The sequence below is a fragment of the Chrysochloris asiatica genome, unplaced genomic scaffold (genome assembly GCF_000296735.1).
Source record: "Chrysochloris asiatica unplaced genomic scaffold, ChrAsi1.0 scaffold00011, whole genome shotgun sequence".
In the NCBI taxonomy this organism is placed as follows: Eukaryota; Metazoa; Chordata; class Mammalia; order Afrosoricida; family Chrysochloridae; genus Chrysochloris; species Chrysochloris asiatica.
The window spans coordinates 30160871-30177167 of record NW_006408529.1 but is presented as its reverse complement, the minus strand read 5'-3'; the positions used below and the strand labels follow the sequence as shown (position 1 = coordinate 30177167).

At 37.9% G+C, this 16297-nt stretch overlaps 1 protein-coding gene across 1 annotated transcript in view; it reads right to left on the bottom strand.

The window, feature by feature from the left end:
- The window catches only part of SGCZ (sarcoglycan, zeta), a 718425-nt gene that overhangs the window by 11272 nt on the left and 690856 nt on the right, over positions 1-16297 (bottom strand). Inside the window, exon 5 of the mRNA XM_006834475.1 lies at positions 15522-15594. Within this exon, the coding sequence (XP_006834538.1) occupies positions 15522-15594 (73 nt within the window). The remainder of the gene's footprint in view (positions 1-15521; positions 15595-16297) is intronic.

Here is a 16297-nt window from a genome sequence, read left to right as displayed (position 1 = left end):
CTGCTGGGTCCTATGTATCCTGTGCCAACTGCCACCATGCTTGAACCCATTGCTACTGCCACTGTGCCAACTCATCTCATTGGAAGGTCTTCTTATTTTTTGGCAGCTCTCCACTTTACCAAGCATGAGGTCCTCCAGGGACAAGTTCTTCCTGATAACATGTCCAAAGTATGAGAGATTAAGTATTCTAAGAAACATTCTGGCTGTACTTCTTTCACAAAATCCACTGTACTTTTAATATTCTTTTCCAACACCGTAACTCAAATCCATCAATTCTTCTATTGTCTTCTTTCTTCATTGTCCAACTTTCATATGCATATAAGGCTATTGAAAATATCATTTAACATCTTTGTTTTTGAACATTTAAAGAGGTCTTGTGCAGCAGTCTTGATTTCTTGTCTTCTATTTGCATAAGTGTTGATAATGAATTCAAGCAAAATGAAGTCTTTGACAACTTCAAACTTTTCTCCATTTATCATGCTGTTATTTATTGGCCCAGTGGTGAAGATGTTTCTTTTCTTTATATTGAGGTGCAACCCATACTGAAGGCTGTGGTCTTTGATCTTCATCAGTGAGTATATTAAGTCCTCTTCACTTTCAGCAGGCGAGGTTGCAAATCACAGATTGTTAGCGAGACTTCCTCCAATCCTGATGCCACGTTCTTCAAATAATCCAGCTTCTCAGATTATTTGCTCAGCACACAGATTGAATAAGTATCGTGAAAGAGCACACTTTTCTGATTTTAAATCATACAGTGTCCCCTTGTTCTGTTTGTACAACTGTTTTTTGGTATATGTACAGGTTCCTAATGACTACGTTAAATTAAGTCTCTTGGTATACCCATTCTTTGTAATGGTATCTATAGCTTGTCATAATCCACATAATTGAAAGCCTTTGCATAATCAGTGAAACACAATTAACCATCTTTCTGGTATTCTCTGCTTTCAGCCAAGATTCATTTGAAGCCAGTAATGCAATCCTATCTGAATCTGGCTTGAAATTCTGACCGTCCACTGCCCAAGTACTGTTGCAGCAGTTTTTGAATTATCTTCAGCAAAATTGTACTCACATATAATATTAATTATAGTGTTTGAAGATTTCCAAATTCTGTTGAGTTCACCTCTCTTTGGAATGGGCATAAATATGCATCTCTTCCAATTAGTTGTCCAGGTAACTGTCTTCCAAATTTCTTGGTATAGATGAATGAGTGCCTCCAATGCAGCATCAATTTCGTTGAAAGATTTCAATTTGTCTTTGATCAATTACTGGAACCTTGTTCTTTACCAATGCCTTAAGTGCACCTTGGACTTCTGCCTTCTCCCAAGATTACTCATTTAGAATCTCTGCAAAAAAAAACAAAAACAAAACAAAACAACAACAAAAAAAAACAAAACAGTTTCCATAACCTTCTGAGCTGACTTCTTTGCCTTGAATTTAACTCATCCATGATGCTGTGGGATAAAACACTGGACTACAAGGCCTGTCTGAGCTCAAGGTTGATGGAACTGAATGGATTGCACTTAACAACAGTGACAACAGATCCCCATAGAAGACACTGTTTTGATTAGGTCTTGCTCTCTAAATTGTATTGTCCCTGGTTATAATTCAGTCCATAATATTATCTTCATTAACTTCGATCTTGCTGGAAAGACTGATGGAAATGTCAGCTCTTTGAGCTATCATATCTTTGTGCAACACTTTTGGCTGAGTCCCGGCTGTTCACTTAAAATTGAAAATAACTAATTGCATGAGATCCCAACTTCTATCAGTAGCCATACTATGTGTTCTTCTATCAGCTTTTGGACTTTCACCAGAGTTTTTTATTATTATTATTATTTGTTGACGATGATGGTCTTGGTTAGTCTTTGAAGTCTTCCAAACCTTCCTTAAAATTCTTGATCCATCTAAAAACTGCTGTTTTATGTGGGGAAGCATTCTTGTAAACTTGTTGTAAAGCTTCAGTGATGTTAGTTTTGTTAAAAATGGGATATTAGCCCTGACCTCAAAATCATTTTCCTTTGCACAAAGAGTATCTCTTTTTTTCAGGGCATCCTAATGGGACTAAGACCAGTATATCACTGAGAGGACATTGATAATCTTTAAATCTGTAAAATCCATTCACTCTTAAATTATTACAAAGCATTGGACTGCTAAACATAAAATCAATGGTACAAATCCACTAGCTGCTCCTCAGAATCCCTGTATGAGGTTGCTATGAGTCAGAATTAACTTGAGGTCACATAACAGCAATAACAATCCACTATTAGAATGGTCCTGGGTTGGCACTGGACTGTTAATCACAAGGTTATCAGTTCAAACCCTTCAGCCACTCCTCAAAAACCTTGTACAGGGTTGCTATGAGTAGGACCCAACTTGAAAGCACTTACCAACAACACACACTATTTAAAAAAAAAAAAAAATTATATACAGTGCCTACATTTAAAAATCTGAATACTAAAATGTATGTTTCATAATAAATTTCACTTGTACAACCCCCAAACATACATCCATCATACTGAACAGTGTGTTGAAGCCCATTGTCATTTGTTATTTATTGATTATAATTTCATTTAGATATGAGTTGATTGTTTTTAAAAAGATACAGATATGAATTTAACTAAAATTGATTAATATCCTAAAATATTTTGAATCTGACATTCAAGGAAACAAAATTCAGTGAAACTAGAAAAGAGAGGAAAATAAATTTAATTTAATCACATATGGTTTAGTTTTTCACAAGTATAATGGCCTGAGATTGCTACTCATAAATGATAGCTAAGTAATCCATATTAACCGTGTAAAAACTTTGCACCTTTTTTTTTTTGCCAAATGGGTATTTTAATTACTTTGGGAGTGGCAGTTCAGCTTCACTAGCCACTCCTTGGAAACCCTATACAGGGTGTCTAGGAGTCAGAACAGAATCAACAACACTTAATATCAACAGCATGGAGCACTAAAATTTTGTATCTTAATTGTATGTTTTGAGAGAAAGGAACTACTATTGTTGCTTGTAAAATTGTGGTGCAAATGTACACACCAAAATATTAACCAGTTCAACAATTTCTACACTCTAATTCAGTCAGACTGATGACACTATAGCTCTCCTTTTTTTCAAATGATACTACCACCAACATAAACTCAATGTTCCCTAAACAAACATTCCTCCTCGTCCTTCCATTCCTCTATTCTTTTGTGATATCAATTGGATGGTAGTAAATTCCAATTAGATCTGCCCCATGCTGTTATTGTTGTTAAGTGTCAAGTCGGTTTCAATATATAGTGACCCTGTATAGGGTTTTTGGAAAGCTTGAACTGCCGACCTTACAGTTCAAACCAAGTTTTCAGTCCAGTGCATTTACCCACAGCACCACACAAGGACTCCACGTTTCCTAAATTATAATCTTCATCTGAGTAGTTGTTGCTGTTGTTGTTAAGTACCATCAGGTTGGTACCAACTCAGAGTGATCCTATGCACAACAGAATGAAACACTGCCCAGTCCTGGGCCAACCTCACAATTGTTGCTACTCCTGAGCCCATCAGTGCCACCACTGTGCTAATCCATCTTGTTTGGGGTCTTCCTCTTTTTCTCTGACTCTCTACTTCATGAAACATGATATTCTTCTCCAGTTACTGGTCCCTCCTGATAATACATCTGCAGTATGAGAGATGAAGTTTAGCCATCCTGGTTTCCAAGGAGCCCTCTGGCTCTACTTTTTCCAATACAACTCTGTTCATTTGGCAGTCCATGGTACTTTTATTATTCTCCTCCAACACCATAACTCAACTGCATCAATGCTTCTATGGTCTTCGTTATTCACTGTCCAACTTTCACATGCATCTGAGATTATTGCAAATACCATGGCTTGGGTCAGGTGCACCTCAGTCCTCAAACTGACATCTTTGCTCTTGAACACTTTAAAAAGATCTTCAACAGAGTTGCCCAATGCAATACATTGTTTAATTTCTTGACTGATGCTTCCACAAATGTTGACGGGTGGTCTGAGCAAAATGAAGTCTTTGAAAACCTCAGTCTTTTCTCTATTGACATGGATGTTGTTTATTGGTCCAGAGCAGATAGCAAGGTGTTTCCTCTCTTGGAATTGCTGGTATGTTAGAACTCTCCATAGCAGCAAAGAGCTTAAGCATTGAGTCACCAAGATTCCTTAAACTCTAAACTTTAGTTTCTATATATTTTCTTATTTCATATACGTGAGATCACAATATACTATTTGTATTTTTCCAAATTATTTATTTTTTTCAAGCTTTACCCATGTTGTGACATGTATCAGCATTTAATTTCTCGTTTTGGTTGCTTAAGATTCCATTGTTTGTATGTATATACCATATGTTGTTTAGGTATTCATTTGTTGATGATCATTTCCATATTCTGACTATTGTGAAAAGTGCTGATCCAAATGTGAAAATGCTAGAATGCACAGAATGTGAAAATGCTTACTGTGCAGAGTTTTGTTTGTATTCCTGCTTTAACTTCTTCTAGGTATATGTCTAGGGATGGGAATGTTGGATAATATGACAGTTCTAAGTTCAACTTTTTGAAGAATATTCTTTTTCACAGTTGTTGTTGTTGTTAAATGCCGTGGAGTTGATTCCGAACCATAGTGACCCTGTATAGGGTTTCCAAGGAGCAGCGGGTAAGCTTGAACCACCGACCTTGCAGTTCACACGACTTTGCAGTCTGACGCATTAGCCCACAGTGCCACACAGTGGCTGCTCAATTTCACATTCCCACCAGCAATGGATGGTGGTCCCAGTTTTTTTTGCAATGACAACAATACTTATTTTGTTTTGTTTATCATTGCCATTCTAATTGAGGGCAAGGTGGTGCCTCATTGTGGCTTTCATTTGCATCTAGTTAGTGTGGAACAGCTGGATAAGGTCTGGACTGCTATCCATAAGGTTAGTTGTTCAAATTCTCCAGTCACTCCTTGGAAAGTCTACACAGGGTCACTATGAGTAGGAACTGGTGGCACTTAACAACAGCAACAATAAAAATGGCTAGTGAGAAGACCTGTTGACAGCGTTGTTAAGCACTGTACTGCTAATCAAATGGTCCATGGTTTGAAGCCAGCACCAGATTGGCAGAAACATGTGGCAGTCTGCTTTTGTAAAGATTTACAGCCTTGGAAACTCTATGGACAATTCTATTCTGTCTTGTAGGGTCATTATGAGTTGGAATAGACTTGACAGCAATGGGTTCAGTTTGGGATTTTAATGGCTAATCACATCAAGTACCTTTTCTTGTGCTTGTTTACAATTTGAATATCCTCTTTGATGAAATGGCTGTTTAAGTCTTTTATCCATATTTTTTGGGTTGTTTAATATTTTAAATTTTATATTTAATAATTGTTGTTAATTGACATTGAATTGGTTCCTAAGCACAACAAAACAAAACACTGCCCAGTGCAGCATCATCCTTGCAATTGATGTTATGTTTGAGGATTGCTGCTCAATCCGCTCAATGGGGGTCTTCCTCTTTTTTATGACCCTCTACTTTATCAAATGTTAAGTCTTTTTCCAGGGAATAGTATCTCCTGATAATGTGTTCAAAGTTGTTGTTGTTAAGTGCCATTGAGTTGGTTCTGACCCATAGCAACCCTGTATAGGGTTTCTGTAGAGTTGTTGGTGAGCTTGAATTGCCAACCTTGCAATTCAAATGGCTTTGTAGTCTGGCTCATTAATCCACAGTGACACACCAGGACTCCGTGTCCAAAGGGGTGGTGGTGGTTATGTGCTGTGGAGTTGGTTTTGACTCATAGCGACCCTGTACAGGGTTTCTGAGGCTGTAAAATCTTTACAGGAGCAGAAAACCTCATCTTTCTTCTGTGGAACAGCTGGTAATTTTGAACTGCTGACCTTGCAGTTTGCAGCCTAATTCATAACCACTACACTGTAGGAGAGGCAAATTCTTAACCTTTCTGGCATCTAAGAAGCATTGTAGTTGTAATTCTTTCAACACAGATGTGTTTTTTTTCTTCTGGCAGTCCATGATACTTTTAATATTCTCCAATACCATAATTTAAATGCATTGATTCTTCTCTGATTTGCTTATTCATTGTCCACCATTCACATGCATATGAGATGATTGGAAATACCATGGCCTGCATCAGGTACACCTTAATCCTTTGATATCTTTGCAATTTACAGAGGTCTTATGTAGCAGATTTGCATAATGCAATATATTGTTGGATTTCAAAATATGACTCCTCAATGTAGAGTTGACCATAATAATATTAATGGATTAATATTCCGGATTTTCAACTTCTGATGGGGAACAATTCAAAATGAAGAGAAACAGCTGCAAACATCTGTTGATAAGCAGAACATGGAATACATGAAGTATGAATACAGGTAAATTTGAAGACAAAAAATGAAATGAATAAGTATCAATATCCTAGGCATTAATGAAGTCCTGGTGTGGCGTTGTGGGTTAATGCGCCAGACTGCAAAGCCGTTTGAACTGCAAGGTTGGTGGTTCAAGCTCACCATTTATGCTTTTCCATGAGTTGTTTTGATAAGCACATGCACAAAGTTTTAAAATCCAAGTCTGTCATAGATTATGACATAGGAGGAACCATGGCTTATTTGCAAATGATCTGCCACATAATCCTTTGTCACTCCTCTATTTATATACATGCTCAGTGTTGTCATCAACCATGGATGTGGATAGGTGTTTTAATAGGACAGGAATGCAGATGTTTTTGACTCAATCTCATATGTTTTTGTTGTTAGGTGCCATTGAGTCAGTTCCAACTCATAGCAACCCTATGCACAAAAGAATGAAACACTGCCCGGTCCTGGGCCAACCTCACAATTGTTGCCATACTTGAGCCCATTGATGCTGCCACTTTGCCAGTCCATCTTGCTGGGGTTCTTCCTAGCATTCTCTGACCCTCTACCTTACCAAACATGATATCCTTCTCCAGTGATTGATCCCTCCTGACAATATGTCTGAAGTATGTGAGATGAAGCTTGGCCATGCTGGCCTCCAAGGAGCACTTTGGCTGCACTTCTTCCAAAACGAATATATTGGTTCTTTTGGAAGCCCATGGCACTTTCAGTACTCTCTTCCAACACCATAACTCAAATGTATCAATTCTTCTACAGTCTTCCTTATTCACTGTCCAGTTATCACATGCATATGAGGTTATTGAAAATATCATGACTTAGGTCAGGCACACCTTAGTACTCAAGCTGACATCTTTGCTCTTCAACACTTTAAAAGGGTCTTGTGCAGCAGATTTGGCTAATGCAATATGCCATTTGATTTCTTGACTGCTGCTTCCATGAGTGTTGATAGTTGATCCAAGAAGAATGAAGTCCTTGACAACTTCAATCTTTTCTCCTTTGATAAGAATGTTGTTTATTGGTCCAGTGGTGAGGATTTTTGTTTTCTTTACATTCAGAAGCAATCCATATCAAAGGCTGTGATCTTTGATCTTCATCAGTAAATATTTAAAGTCCTCTTCACTTTCAGCAAGCAAGCTTGTATCATCTGCATATCTCAGGTTGTTAACGAGTCTTCCTCCAAATCTGATGCCATATTTTTCTTCATATAACCCAGCTTCTTGGATTATTTGCTCAGTATACAGGTTGAATAAGTATGGTGAAAGAATACATCCCTGCTGCACACCTTTCTTAATTTTAAACCATTCAATAATCCCATGTTCTGTTCGAACAACTGTTTCTTGGTTCATGTAGAGATGACTCCTAAGCACAATTAAGTGATCTGGAATACTCATACTTCACAAGGTTGTCCATAGCTTGTCCTGATCCACACACTCAGAAGCAATTGCATAGTCAATAAAGCACAGGTAAACGTCTTTTTGGTATTCTCTGCTTACAGTCAAGATCCATGGAACATCAGCAAGGGTATCCCTCATTCCAGGTTCTCTTTTGAATCTGGCTTGAATCTCTGCAAGTTCTCTATCAATGTATGCTTGCAACCATTTTTGTATTACCTTTAGTAAAACTTTACTCGCATGGGATATTAAAGACATTGTCCGATGATTTCCGCATTCTGTTGGGTCACCTCTGTTGGGAATGGGCACAAATATGAATCTCTTACAATCAGTTGGTCAGATAGTTGTCTTCCAAATTTCTTGGCAGAGATGAGTGAGTGCCTCCAGTTCCGCATCCCTTTCTTGAAAGATTTCAATTTTTATTCCACCAGTTCCTGGTGCCTTGTTCTTTGCCAATTCCTTCAATGCACCTTAGACTTCTTCCTTTAGTATTATTGGTTCTTGAACTTAAAGCTACCTCTTCAAATGGTTGAACATCAATCATTTCCTTTTGGTACAGCGACTCTGTGTATTCCTTCCATCTTCTTTTGATGCTTTCTGCATCATTCAAAAATTTGCCCAGAGAATCCTTCAAAAACAAAATTCGAGTCTTGAATTTTTTCTTCAATTCCCCCAGCTTGAAAAATGCTGAGCGTGTTCTTCCCTTTTGGTTTTCTGACTCCAGATCTTTGCACATTTTGTTTTAATATTTGACTTTGTCTTCTCAAGCTGACCTTTGAAATTTTCTGTTCAGCTCTTGTACCTCCTCATTTCTTCCATTTGCTTTAGCACCTCTACACTGGAGAGCAAGCTTTAATGTCTCTTCTGACATCCATTTTTATATTTTCCTTCTTTCTTGTCTTCTTAGTGACTGTTTGCTTTCTTCCTGTATGATGTTCTTGATGTCATCTGGCAACTTTTCTGGTCTTCGGTCTTTAGTGTTTAATGTATCAAATCTGTTGTTCAGATGATCTCTAAATTCAGGTAGAATATATTCAAGGTTATATTTTGGCTCTCGTTGACTTGTTTTCATTTTTGTTCAGCTTCAGTATGATTTTACATATGAGCAAATGATGGTCTGTCCCACAATCTGACCCTGGCCTTTTTTTTGGCTGATGATATGGAGCTTTTCTGCTGTCTCTTTCCACAGATGCAGTCAGTTTGATTTCTGTGTATTCCATCTGGTGAGGTCCACATGTATAATTGTGTCTTATGCTGTCTAAAGAAGGTATTTGAAATGAACAAATCATTGGTTTTGCAGAATTCTACCATGCAATTTTTTCTACCAGAATTTTTTCTATCACCCAAACCATATTTTCCAACTACTGATCCTTCCTCTTCCAACCTTTGCATTCCCATAACCAGTAATGATCAATACATCTTGATTACATGTTTGATCAATTTAAGATTGAAGAAGTTGGTATTATATATGTATATATTATATAATTATACATATAACTATATTTTGTACATTTATTATATATATATTGTTGCTAAGTTCCATTGAGTCAGTTCCAACTCATAAAGACACTGTATAGGGTTTCTGAGGAATGACTGGTAGCTTTGAACCACTCACCTTTTGGTTAGCAGTCCAGTGCTTCCAAATCATAATGATGCTGTATAATGGCTTCAAGAGTGGCTGGTGTGTTTGAACTGCTGACTTTTTAGTTCAAACTGACCTTGTGTCTCAGTTCCACACCAGGACTTATATAGATATAGATATAGATATAGATATAGATATAGATGATATAGATATAGCTATAGATAGATAGATAGATAGACAGATAGATAGATAGATAGATAGATAGATAGATAATTGCTATTAAGTACTGTACAATCTGTTCCCATTCATAGTTAACTTGTATAGGGTTACTGAGGAGATCCTAGTATATATATGTTTTATAACACACATGAAAACTTATACAGATCTTGACATATATTATCAAATTTATATCTACACTCTATGATAAAATCTTTGGAGTATTCCTTATAACACTTTTTACTCCTCATAATAATAGAACCAAAGACAATATGGCTACTTAGTCCCCAAATTAACAATTTATTGGCTAACCCAACTTGTCCTATTGATTAGAATTAGTTTCTTTACTAAAAGTACTTTTTATTTTTCTGGAAGAAAAATTATCAGCAAGACTCATAAAGATTCTATCAGACACTGTGCTTTTAAATTTCAGTATACAAATGAATAATTTAAAAGCCCCATCATTACTGTGCTTTGCTTCTGATTCAGTTTCAGAATTTAGGTTATTAACACTCATCTTAAGGGTTGCCAATCGACTTTTTGCACTAGCTGATATATTTGGCTCAGCACAACATTAAGATAATTAATGAATAATTCGAGATTAGTTTTTTTAAATCTGAAAAAATATATACTAATTATAATTAAACTTATATTCACATTTATGAATATTGAGTCATGTCTGCAAGAGAAATAGCAATCGACTTTGTTGATCACTTGGCAATAGACTTTTCATAGTAAACATTGCAAACTGAGTGCATAATTACTAAATGATGAAAAGTAAAAAGAAATATTTCCTTTAGAATATTGTGATTTTTAACATTTTATTGAATCCATTACTTGGCTCCTGTATATATATTAAATTAAGTTTAAAAAATGGTTTGAATCAATGCTATTCACATGAGTCATGGTAATTGAATATCAACTGATGTCGTATTCTTATATCACATTCAGTTAATTCATCTCCTTGTTATTTGTTTTTGTTAAATTTCAGTAATGCAAATTAAGAAATACTTACAAACACTATTATATGTGAGATACAGCGCTTGTTACTATATACATGAGGACAAGCAAAGAAGATGTGGATTCTTTTCTTATGAAACTCAAAAGTGGTTGAAAGCCTAAAAATAATTAGTTACACAAAACTTTCTCAATGTCTAGCTAAGAAAAGAGCCAATTATTATGACTATAGCACAGCATGCGATGCTGTCTACACATATTCTTTAAGTCTCCCAACATTCTGGCATAAACAGTTATTATGCTCTTATAGAAAAATGCTGCAATCACATAAAGAGGGAAACCTCTTCTTATATTTTTAACTTGTTGAACCCACGTTACTCAGCTACTGAGCAACTTAATTCTTCCTTGGAAAATATTATCATAGAACTATTTGGTGCTGTGTGGTAATGCCCTGGACTCCAAAGTCAGTTTGAGCCACAAGGTTGGTGGTTCAAGCTCACCAGCTGCTCCTTAGAAACTATAAACAGGGTTGCTATGGGTTGGAACTGACTCAGTAGCACTTAACAACAACAACATTGGGTTTCTGAGGTTTAAAATCTTCACTGGATCAGAAAGCCTCATCTTTCTCCCAAGTAGCAACTGGCAGGTTCAAACTGCAGACCTGTGCTTCACAGTTAGTTCAGTACTTACTGTTAACATAGAACAATGTTGTTATTGTTAAGTATCTTTGAGTCATTTCTGACTCATAGTAACCCTGTATAGCAGGAGCAGAAGGTGAGTTTGAACTGCTGACCTTAGGGTTCAAATCAACTTTGTGGTCCAGAGTTTATGCTACAGTGTCATACCAGAACTATGGTGGTGGTGGTTATGTGTTGTGCAGTTGGTTCCAACTCATAGCTACCCTGCAAAGGGTTTCTGAGGCTGTAAATCTTTTTGGGGAACAGAATTCCTCATCATTTTTTCCCATGGAACAGTTGGTAGTTTCGAACTGTTGCCCTTGAGGTTAGCAGCCCAACTCATCTATGCCACTAGAGCTCCTTATACCAGAACTACAGGTGTCTGAAAATTTTACTGTTGTAAAACTGACTTTATTTTTTTGCAATAAAAGTTTCAACTTTACTTTTATGATTTCATTTTGTTTTAATGCTTTATTGTGAATTATGTGGTAGTTTACATGGAAGGACATTAGCTTCACATTGATCCCGTCGTATATTGTTTCCTTGCCACGGTTACAATCCCCTCCATGCATCATCCACCAACCAAAGGGTATACCTTGCAATCCTGCCCCCTGGTCCTCTTCACACAGCCCCTCTTCCTCTCCTGGGTCTAAAGTCCACAGCCGATCCATCTCCCCACATCATCATCTCTGCCTCCATCCCTGGCATCACTGCTTCTCTGAGTAGGGTTCCTTCTCCGCCCTTCTCCTTTGATGGTCTCAGGGACTTCCGCTCCTAGACTGCAAAGTAAATCACTCCCCTCCCTTGGCCACAAAATGTCTCTTATTTACATTTCCAGCCCTTACAATCAGTCCTGATAACAATTATTCGCTATTGTATCACAAGAGACCTATCCACATCTCCTTTCATCAACCCTGCCTAGACAGATTGGATACTACTCAGTGGAGATTCTACCTTGCTCCACACCCTCTGAATCTAGGTTCCCCCTTGAAAGCTTGTAAGCCAGTCACTTCTTGCCTCTGTAGCCCCCCCATTCTGGGTAGCCAATTTCCAAGTAGCCCATCTCTGTCCTCTCCGTGTGCAGAGGGGGTGGAAATGATCCTCACTGTGATGATTTGTTTCCTCTTTTGAGCTACTGCTTCCATTGGTGTATGTCAAGTTCATCAAACTGTGTCAGATTATTCTTTTTTTCCTTGCTCTTTCTTCTTCTGTTTGAGCTTTGATCATCCAGCTGTTGAAGCCCGGTCAAGTGGGTATTATCTGCAAGTGTGGGTGTACTTATGTATGTGCCCTCTCTTCATATCAGCTGGATGCTTCACTCTCCACTCTAGTCCTCTGTGATTATGTCGCTGACTCTGGATCCAAGAGTCCCCTGGACTTGGCACAGTGCTGGCCAACCAGGTCTCCATCCGGGTTCAGAGGAGTCTATTGAGCATTGTAGGGCTTACCTCACAGCTTCGTTGCGGTTTTTCCCTTACTTCCACTTATCGGTGACTAACGTGGGCACCAATCAGAGAGTGCATTCCCATTGAGCCTTAGTCTTAGAAGGGGGTTTGCCCTGAGGGGGACCCGACCACTTACCTTGATGTCTCCTAAGTGAGCAACTGGCTTGTTCTTGTAGTAATCAGTCAAAAAACCTATATTGTTTTGCATTTTTCCTGTCAGTCTTTATTTCAGGAAGTATCTTCTGTTCTTCTGGCCACTTCAGGCTGGTCTGCTTGTACTTTCAACTGGACATTTCCCCTCAAAAGATTCTGGATGCTGTTCAGGATTCCACCTATGGTCTTGTGTAATGCAGAGGCTCTGCAGGAAAACTCCTTCATTGGGCACGTTGTAGCCCCATTTTAGGTATTCTAATCAGTTATAGGCAGAAGATGGACTTACAAGCTTTCTATGGTGGTATTTCTGGCTATTCCTTTCTCTCCCCCTCCAGTGTCTATTTTATAGTGGTATACCAGGGAAACCAAGATTCAAAAGACAGCCAAGCATCTTAATATTTTCCCTACTTTTCCCCATTCAAACCATGTCTCAATCTCTGTATCCCAGAGCCCTGTTTTTCCAAGGTTGTGCATACATCATTTTTTGCCTCTGTCCCACTTCAGCTTCACATTCATCCTACAATATTTCATTTCATTGCAATGATTACAATCCCCTCCATGCATCATCAAATAACCGAACAGGCCCACCCCACAGGCCCACCGCCCCCACTCCCTGGCTGTCAGCAAACAGCTTCTATCCCTCCCTGAGTCCTGTGTCCCTAGCGACTCCATCTGTCCACACCATCATCTCTGTCTCCATGCCTGGCCTCACTGCCTCTCTGGTTACCGGGGACCTACCCTCCTGGGCTGCAAAATCAACCAATCTCATCCTTTTGCCAAAACAAAAACAAAAACAAAAAAAACAACAGAAAAAAATTTTTTTTTAAATCTGCCTCTGCATTTCCAACCCTCACAGTCAGTACTGGTGGCATTCTGGCCTCCAAGGAGCACTCTGGCTGCACTTCTTCCAACACAGATCTGTTTGTTCTTTTGGCAGTCCAGGGTACTTTCAATATTCTCCTCCAACACCATAACTCAATTGCATCAATTCTTCTATGGTCTTTCTTATTCACTGTCTAGTTTTCACATGCAAATGAAGTTATTGAAAATACCATGGCTTGGATCAGATGCACCTTAGTCCTCAAGTTGACATCTTTGCTCTTCAACACTTTTAAAAGATCTTTAAAATATCAAATCTAATTTGATTTTCTGCTTCTATTAGAAGTGTTGATGGTTGATCCAAGAAGAATGAAGTCCTTGACAACTTCAATCTTTTCTCTGTTGATAAGAATGTTGTTTATTGGTCCAATGGTGAAGATTTTTGCATTCTTTACATTGAGATGCAATCCATACCAAAGTCTTTGATGTTCATCAGTAAGTGTTTTAAGTCTTCTTCACTTTCAGCAAGCAAGCTTGTATAATCTGCATATCACAGATTGTTAACGAGTCTTCCTCCAATCCTGATGCCATGTTTTTCTTGCTCAGCATACAGGTTGAATAAATATGGTGAAAGAATACAACCCTGTTGTACACCTTTCTTATTTTTAAACCATTCAGTGTTCCCATGTTCTGTTCAAACAACCGAGTCTTGGTCCATGTACAGATTCCTCATGAGCACAATCAAGTGTTCCAGAATACTTATACTTCACAATGTTGTCCATAGCTTGTCATGATCCACACAATAAATTTGAATAATAATCATATTAACTGTTATTCCTTGAAGGCATATAGATGTTTTCCTATCACTGATAAATGTGATGATGTTCCTTTTCTATTTGTAACTTCCAGTATAGTAGACCATGTGATTGTCTATTTCAAAATGGCCAATACTAGTCCATTTCAACACACTAATAACTAAGCTCACTAATGACTAAGATACCAATCTTCAAGCTTTCCCTTTTATTCTTGACAGCTTCTAATTTTCTTTGGTTCATTCTTCTTACATTCCATGTTCTGATTAGTAATGAATGTTTGCAGCTATTTCTTCTAATTTTGAGGTGTGTTGCATCAACAAATGTGGAGAGTGGTGACTCTGTAAGATAAACACTGGAACTTGAAGCACAAGGTTGGTGATTCAAATACACTAGCTACTCTGTGGGAGAGAGATGAGGTTTGATGCTCCCACAAAGCTTTACAGTGTCCAATAAATTTTGTGACTTTGCAGGGTCACTAGGAGTCAAAACAGATTATAAGACATTTAACAACAATATCAACATAAACAAATGAAGATCCCAAAAGCCATACTCCACCCACATCTTTAAGGTCAACTCTACCCCAGTCATCAACTCTAGTTGAGAAGGGAACTGTTCTCCAATCATATTTTGAACATCTTCCAACCTTTCAGCAATATATCAGACAATGTCCTCTTATTGTTGCTATACACATGGCATTCACTAGCCTCTTGTTTTTGGAAATACATTGTCAGGTCCTTCTTCACAAAATGCTTTAGTGTGGTTGATTCACTGAAATTTGTTCACCATATGTGATCCTACTGGTAGAAATACAAATGACAAAGCTCCTAATGTCACATCAGCACACTAGGTACCACAGTTAAGACAAATTGACAACTCATAAATTATATGTATACTAAGGTAGAGAAATCTAGAGAAGATCCAAATAATGAAACATTAACCTAACTTACTGTGCCTAACTCCTGATCTTATCATGTAGATAGGGAATGTAATTTGTTCATACAAGTATGTTGTCCATTTTATTTTCAGTTCTTTATATATTAAGGACAATAAATAGCAATTGAAACAGTGAAAAAAAAAATTAAGAACCAGAACTTACCTGAGGTCTTGAGAAGGTTCTGCTCTGATATGAGGTGTTTCTACTGAGTGTCTGAATACCGCTCCTTCTGTGCCTTGGGGAAATGAATATAGCAGTCAGTACCAGAGAGTGGGCAGATAGTTTGTGTCTATTTATATGAATAAATATTCATCTCAAAATGGGAAAATAGAAAAGAAGAGACTATTAAACAAAAAAGAAAACATGGCTGAAGAAAACAGTCAGGGACCAATGGAGATTAATTTAAATATGATATGTTGACACAGTTGATGCAACAATGGACTCAAACATAGCAACAGTTGTGAAAATGGCTCAGGACTGGTTATTGTTCTGTTCTAATGTACAAAATGTTGTTACGAGTTGGAACCGACTCAACAGCAGTGAAAAACAACACAATATATAAAATGTTTTTAAAGTTATATTATTTATATAAGTTTACATTCTGACAGTCCTGGTGTGGCACTGTGGGCTAATGTGTCTGACTGCAAAGTCATTTGAACTGCAAGGTCGGTGGTTCAACCTCACCAGCTGCTCTTTGGAAACCCTATGTTGTTCTTGTTGTTAGATGCCATCAAGTCGGAACCGACTCATAGCGACCCCATGCACAGCAGAACAAAACAATCTCTGATCCCAGGCCAACCTCACTACCGCTGCCACACCTGAGTCCATCAATGATGCCACCTGGCCGATCCATCTCATTGGGGGTCTTCCTCTTTTTCTCTGACCCTCCATGTTACCAAGTATGATATCCTTCTCCAGCAACTGCTCCCTCCTGGTTG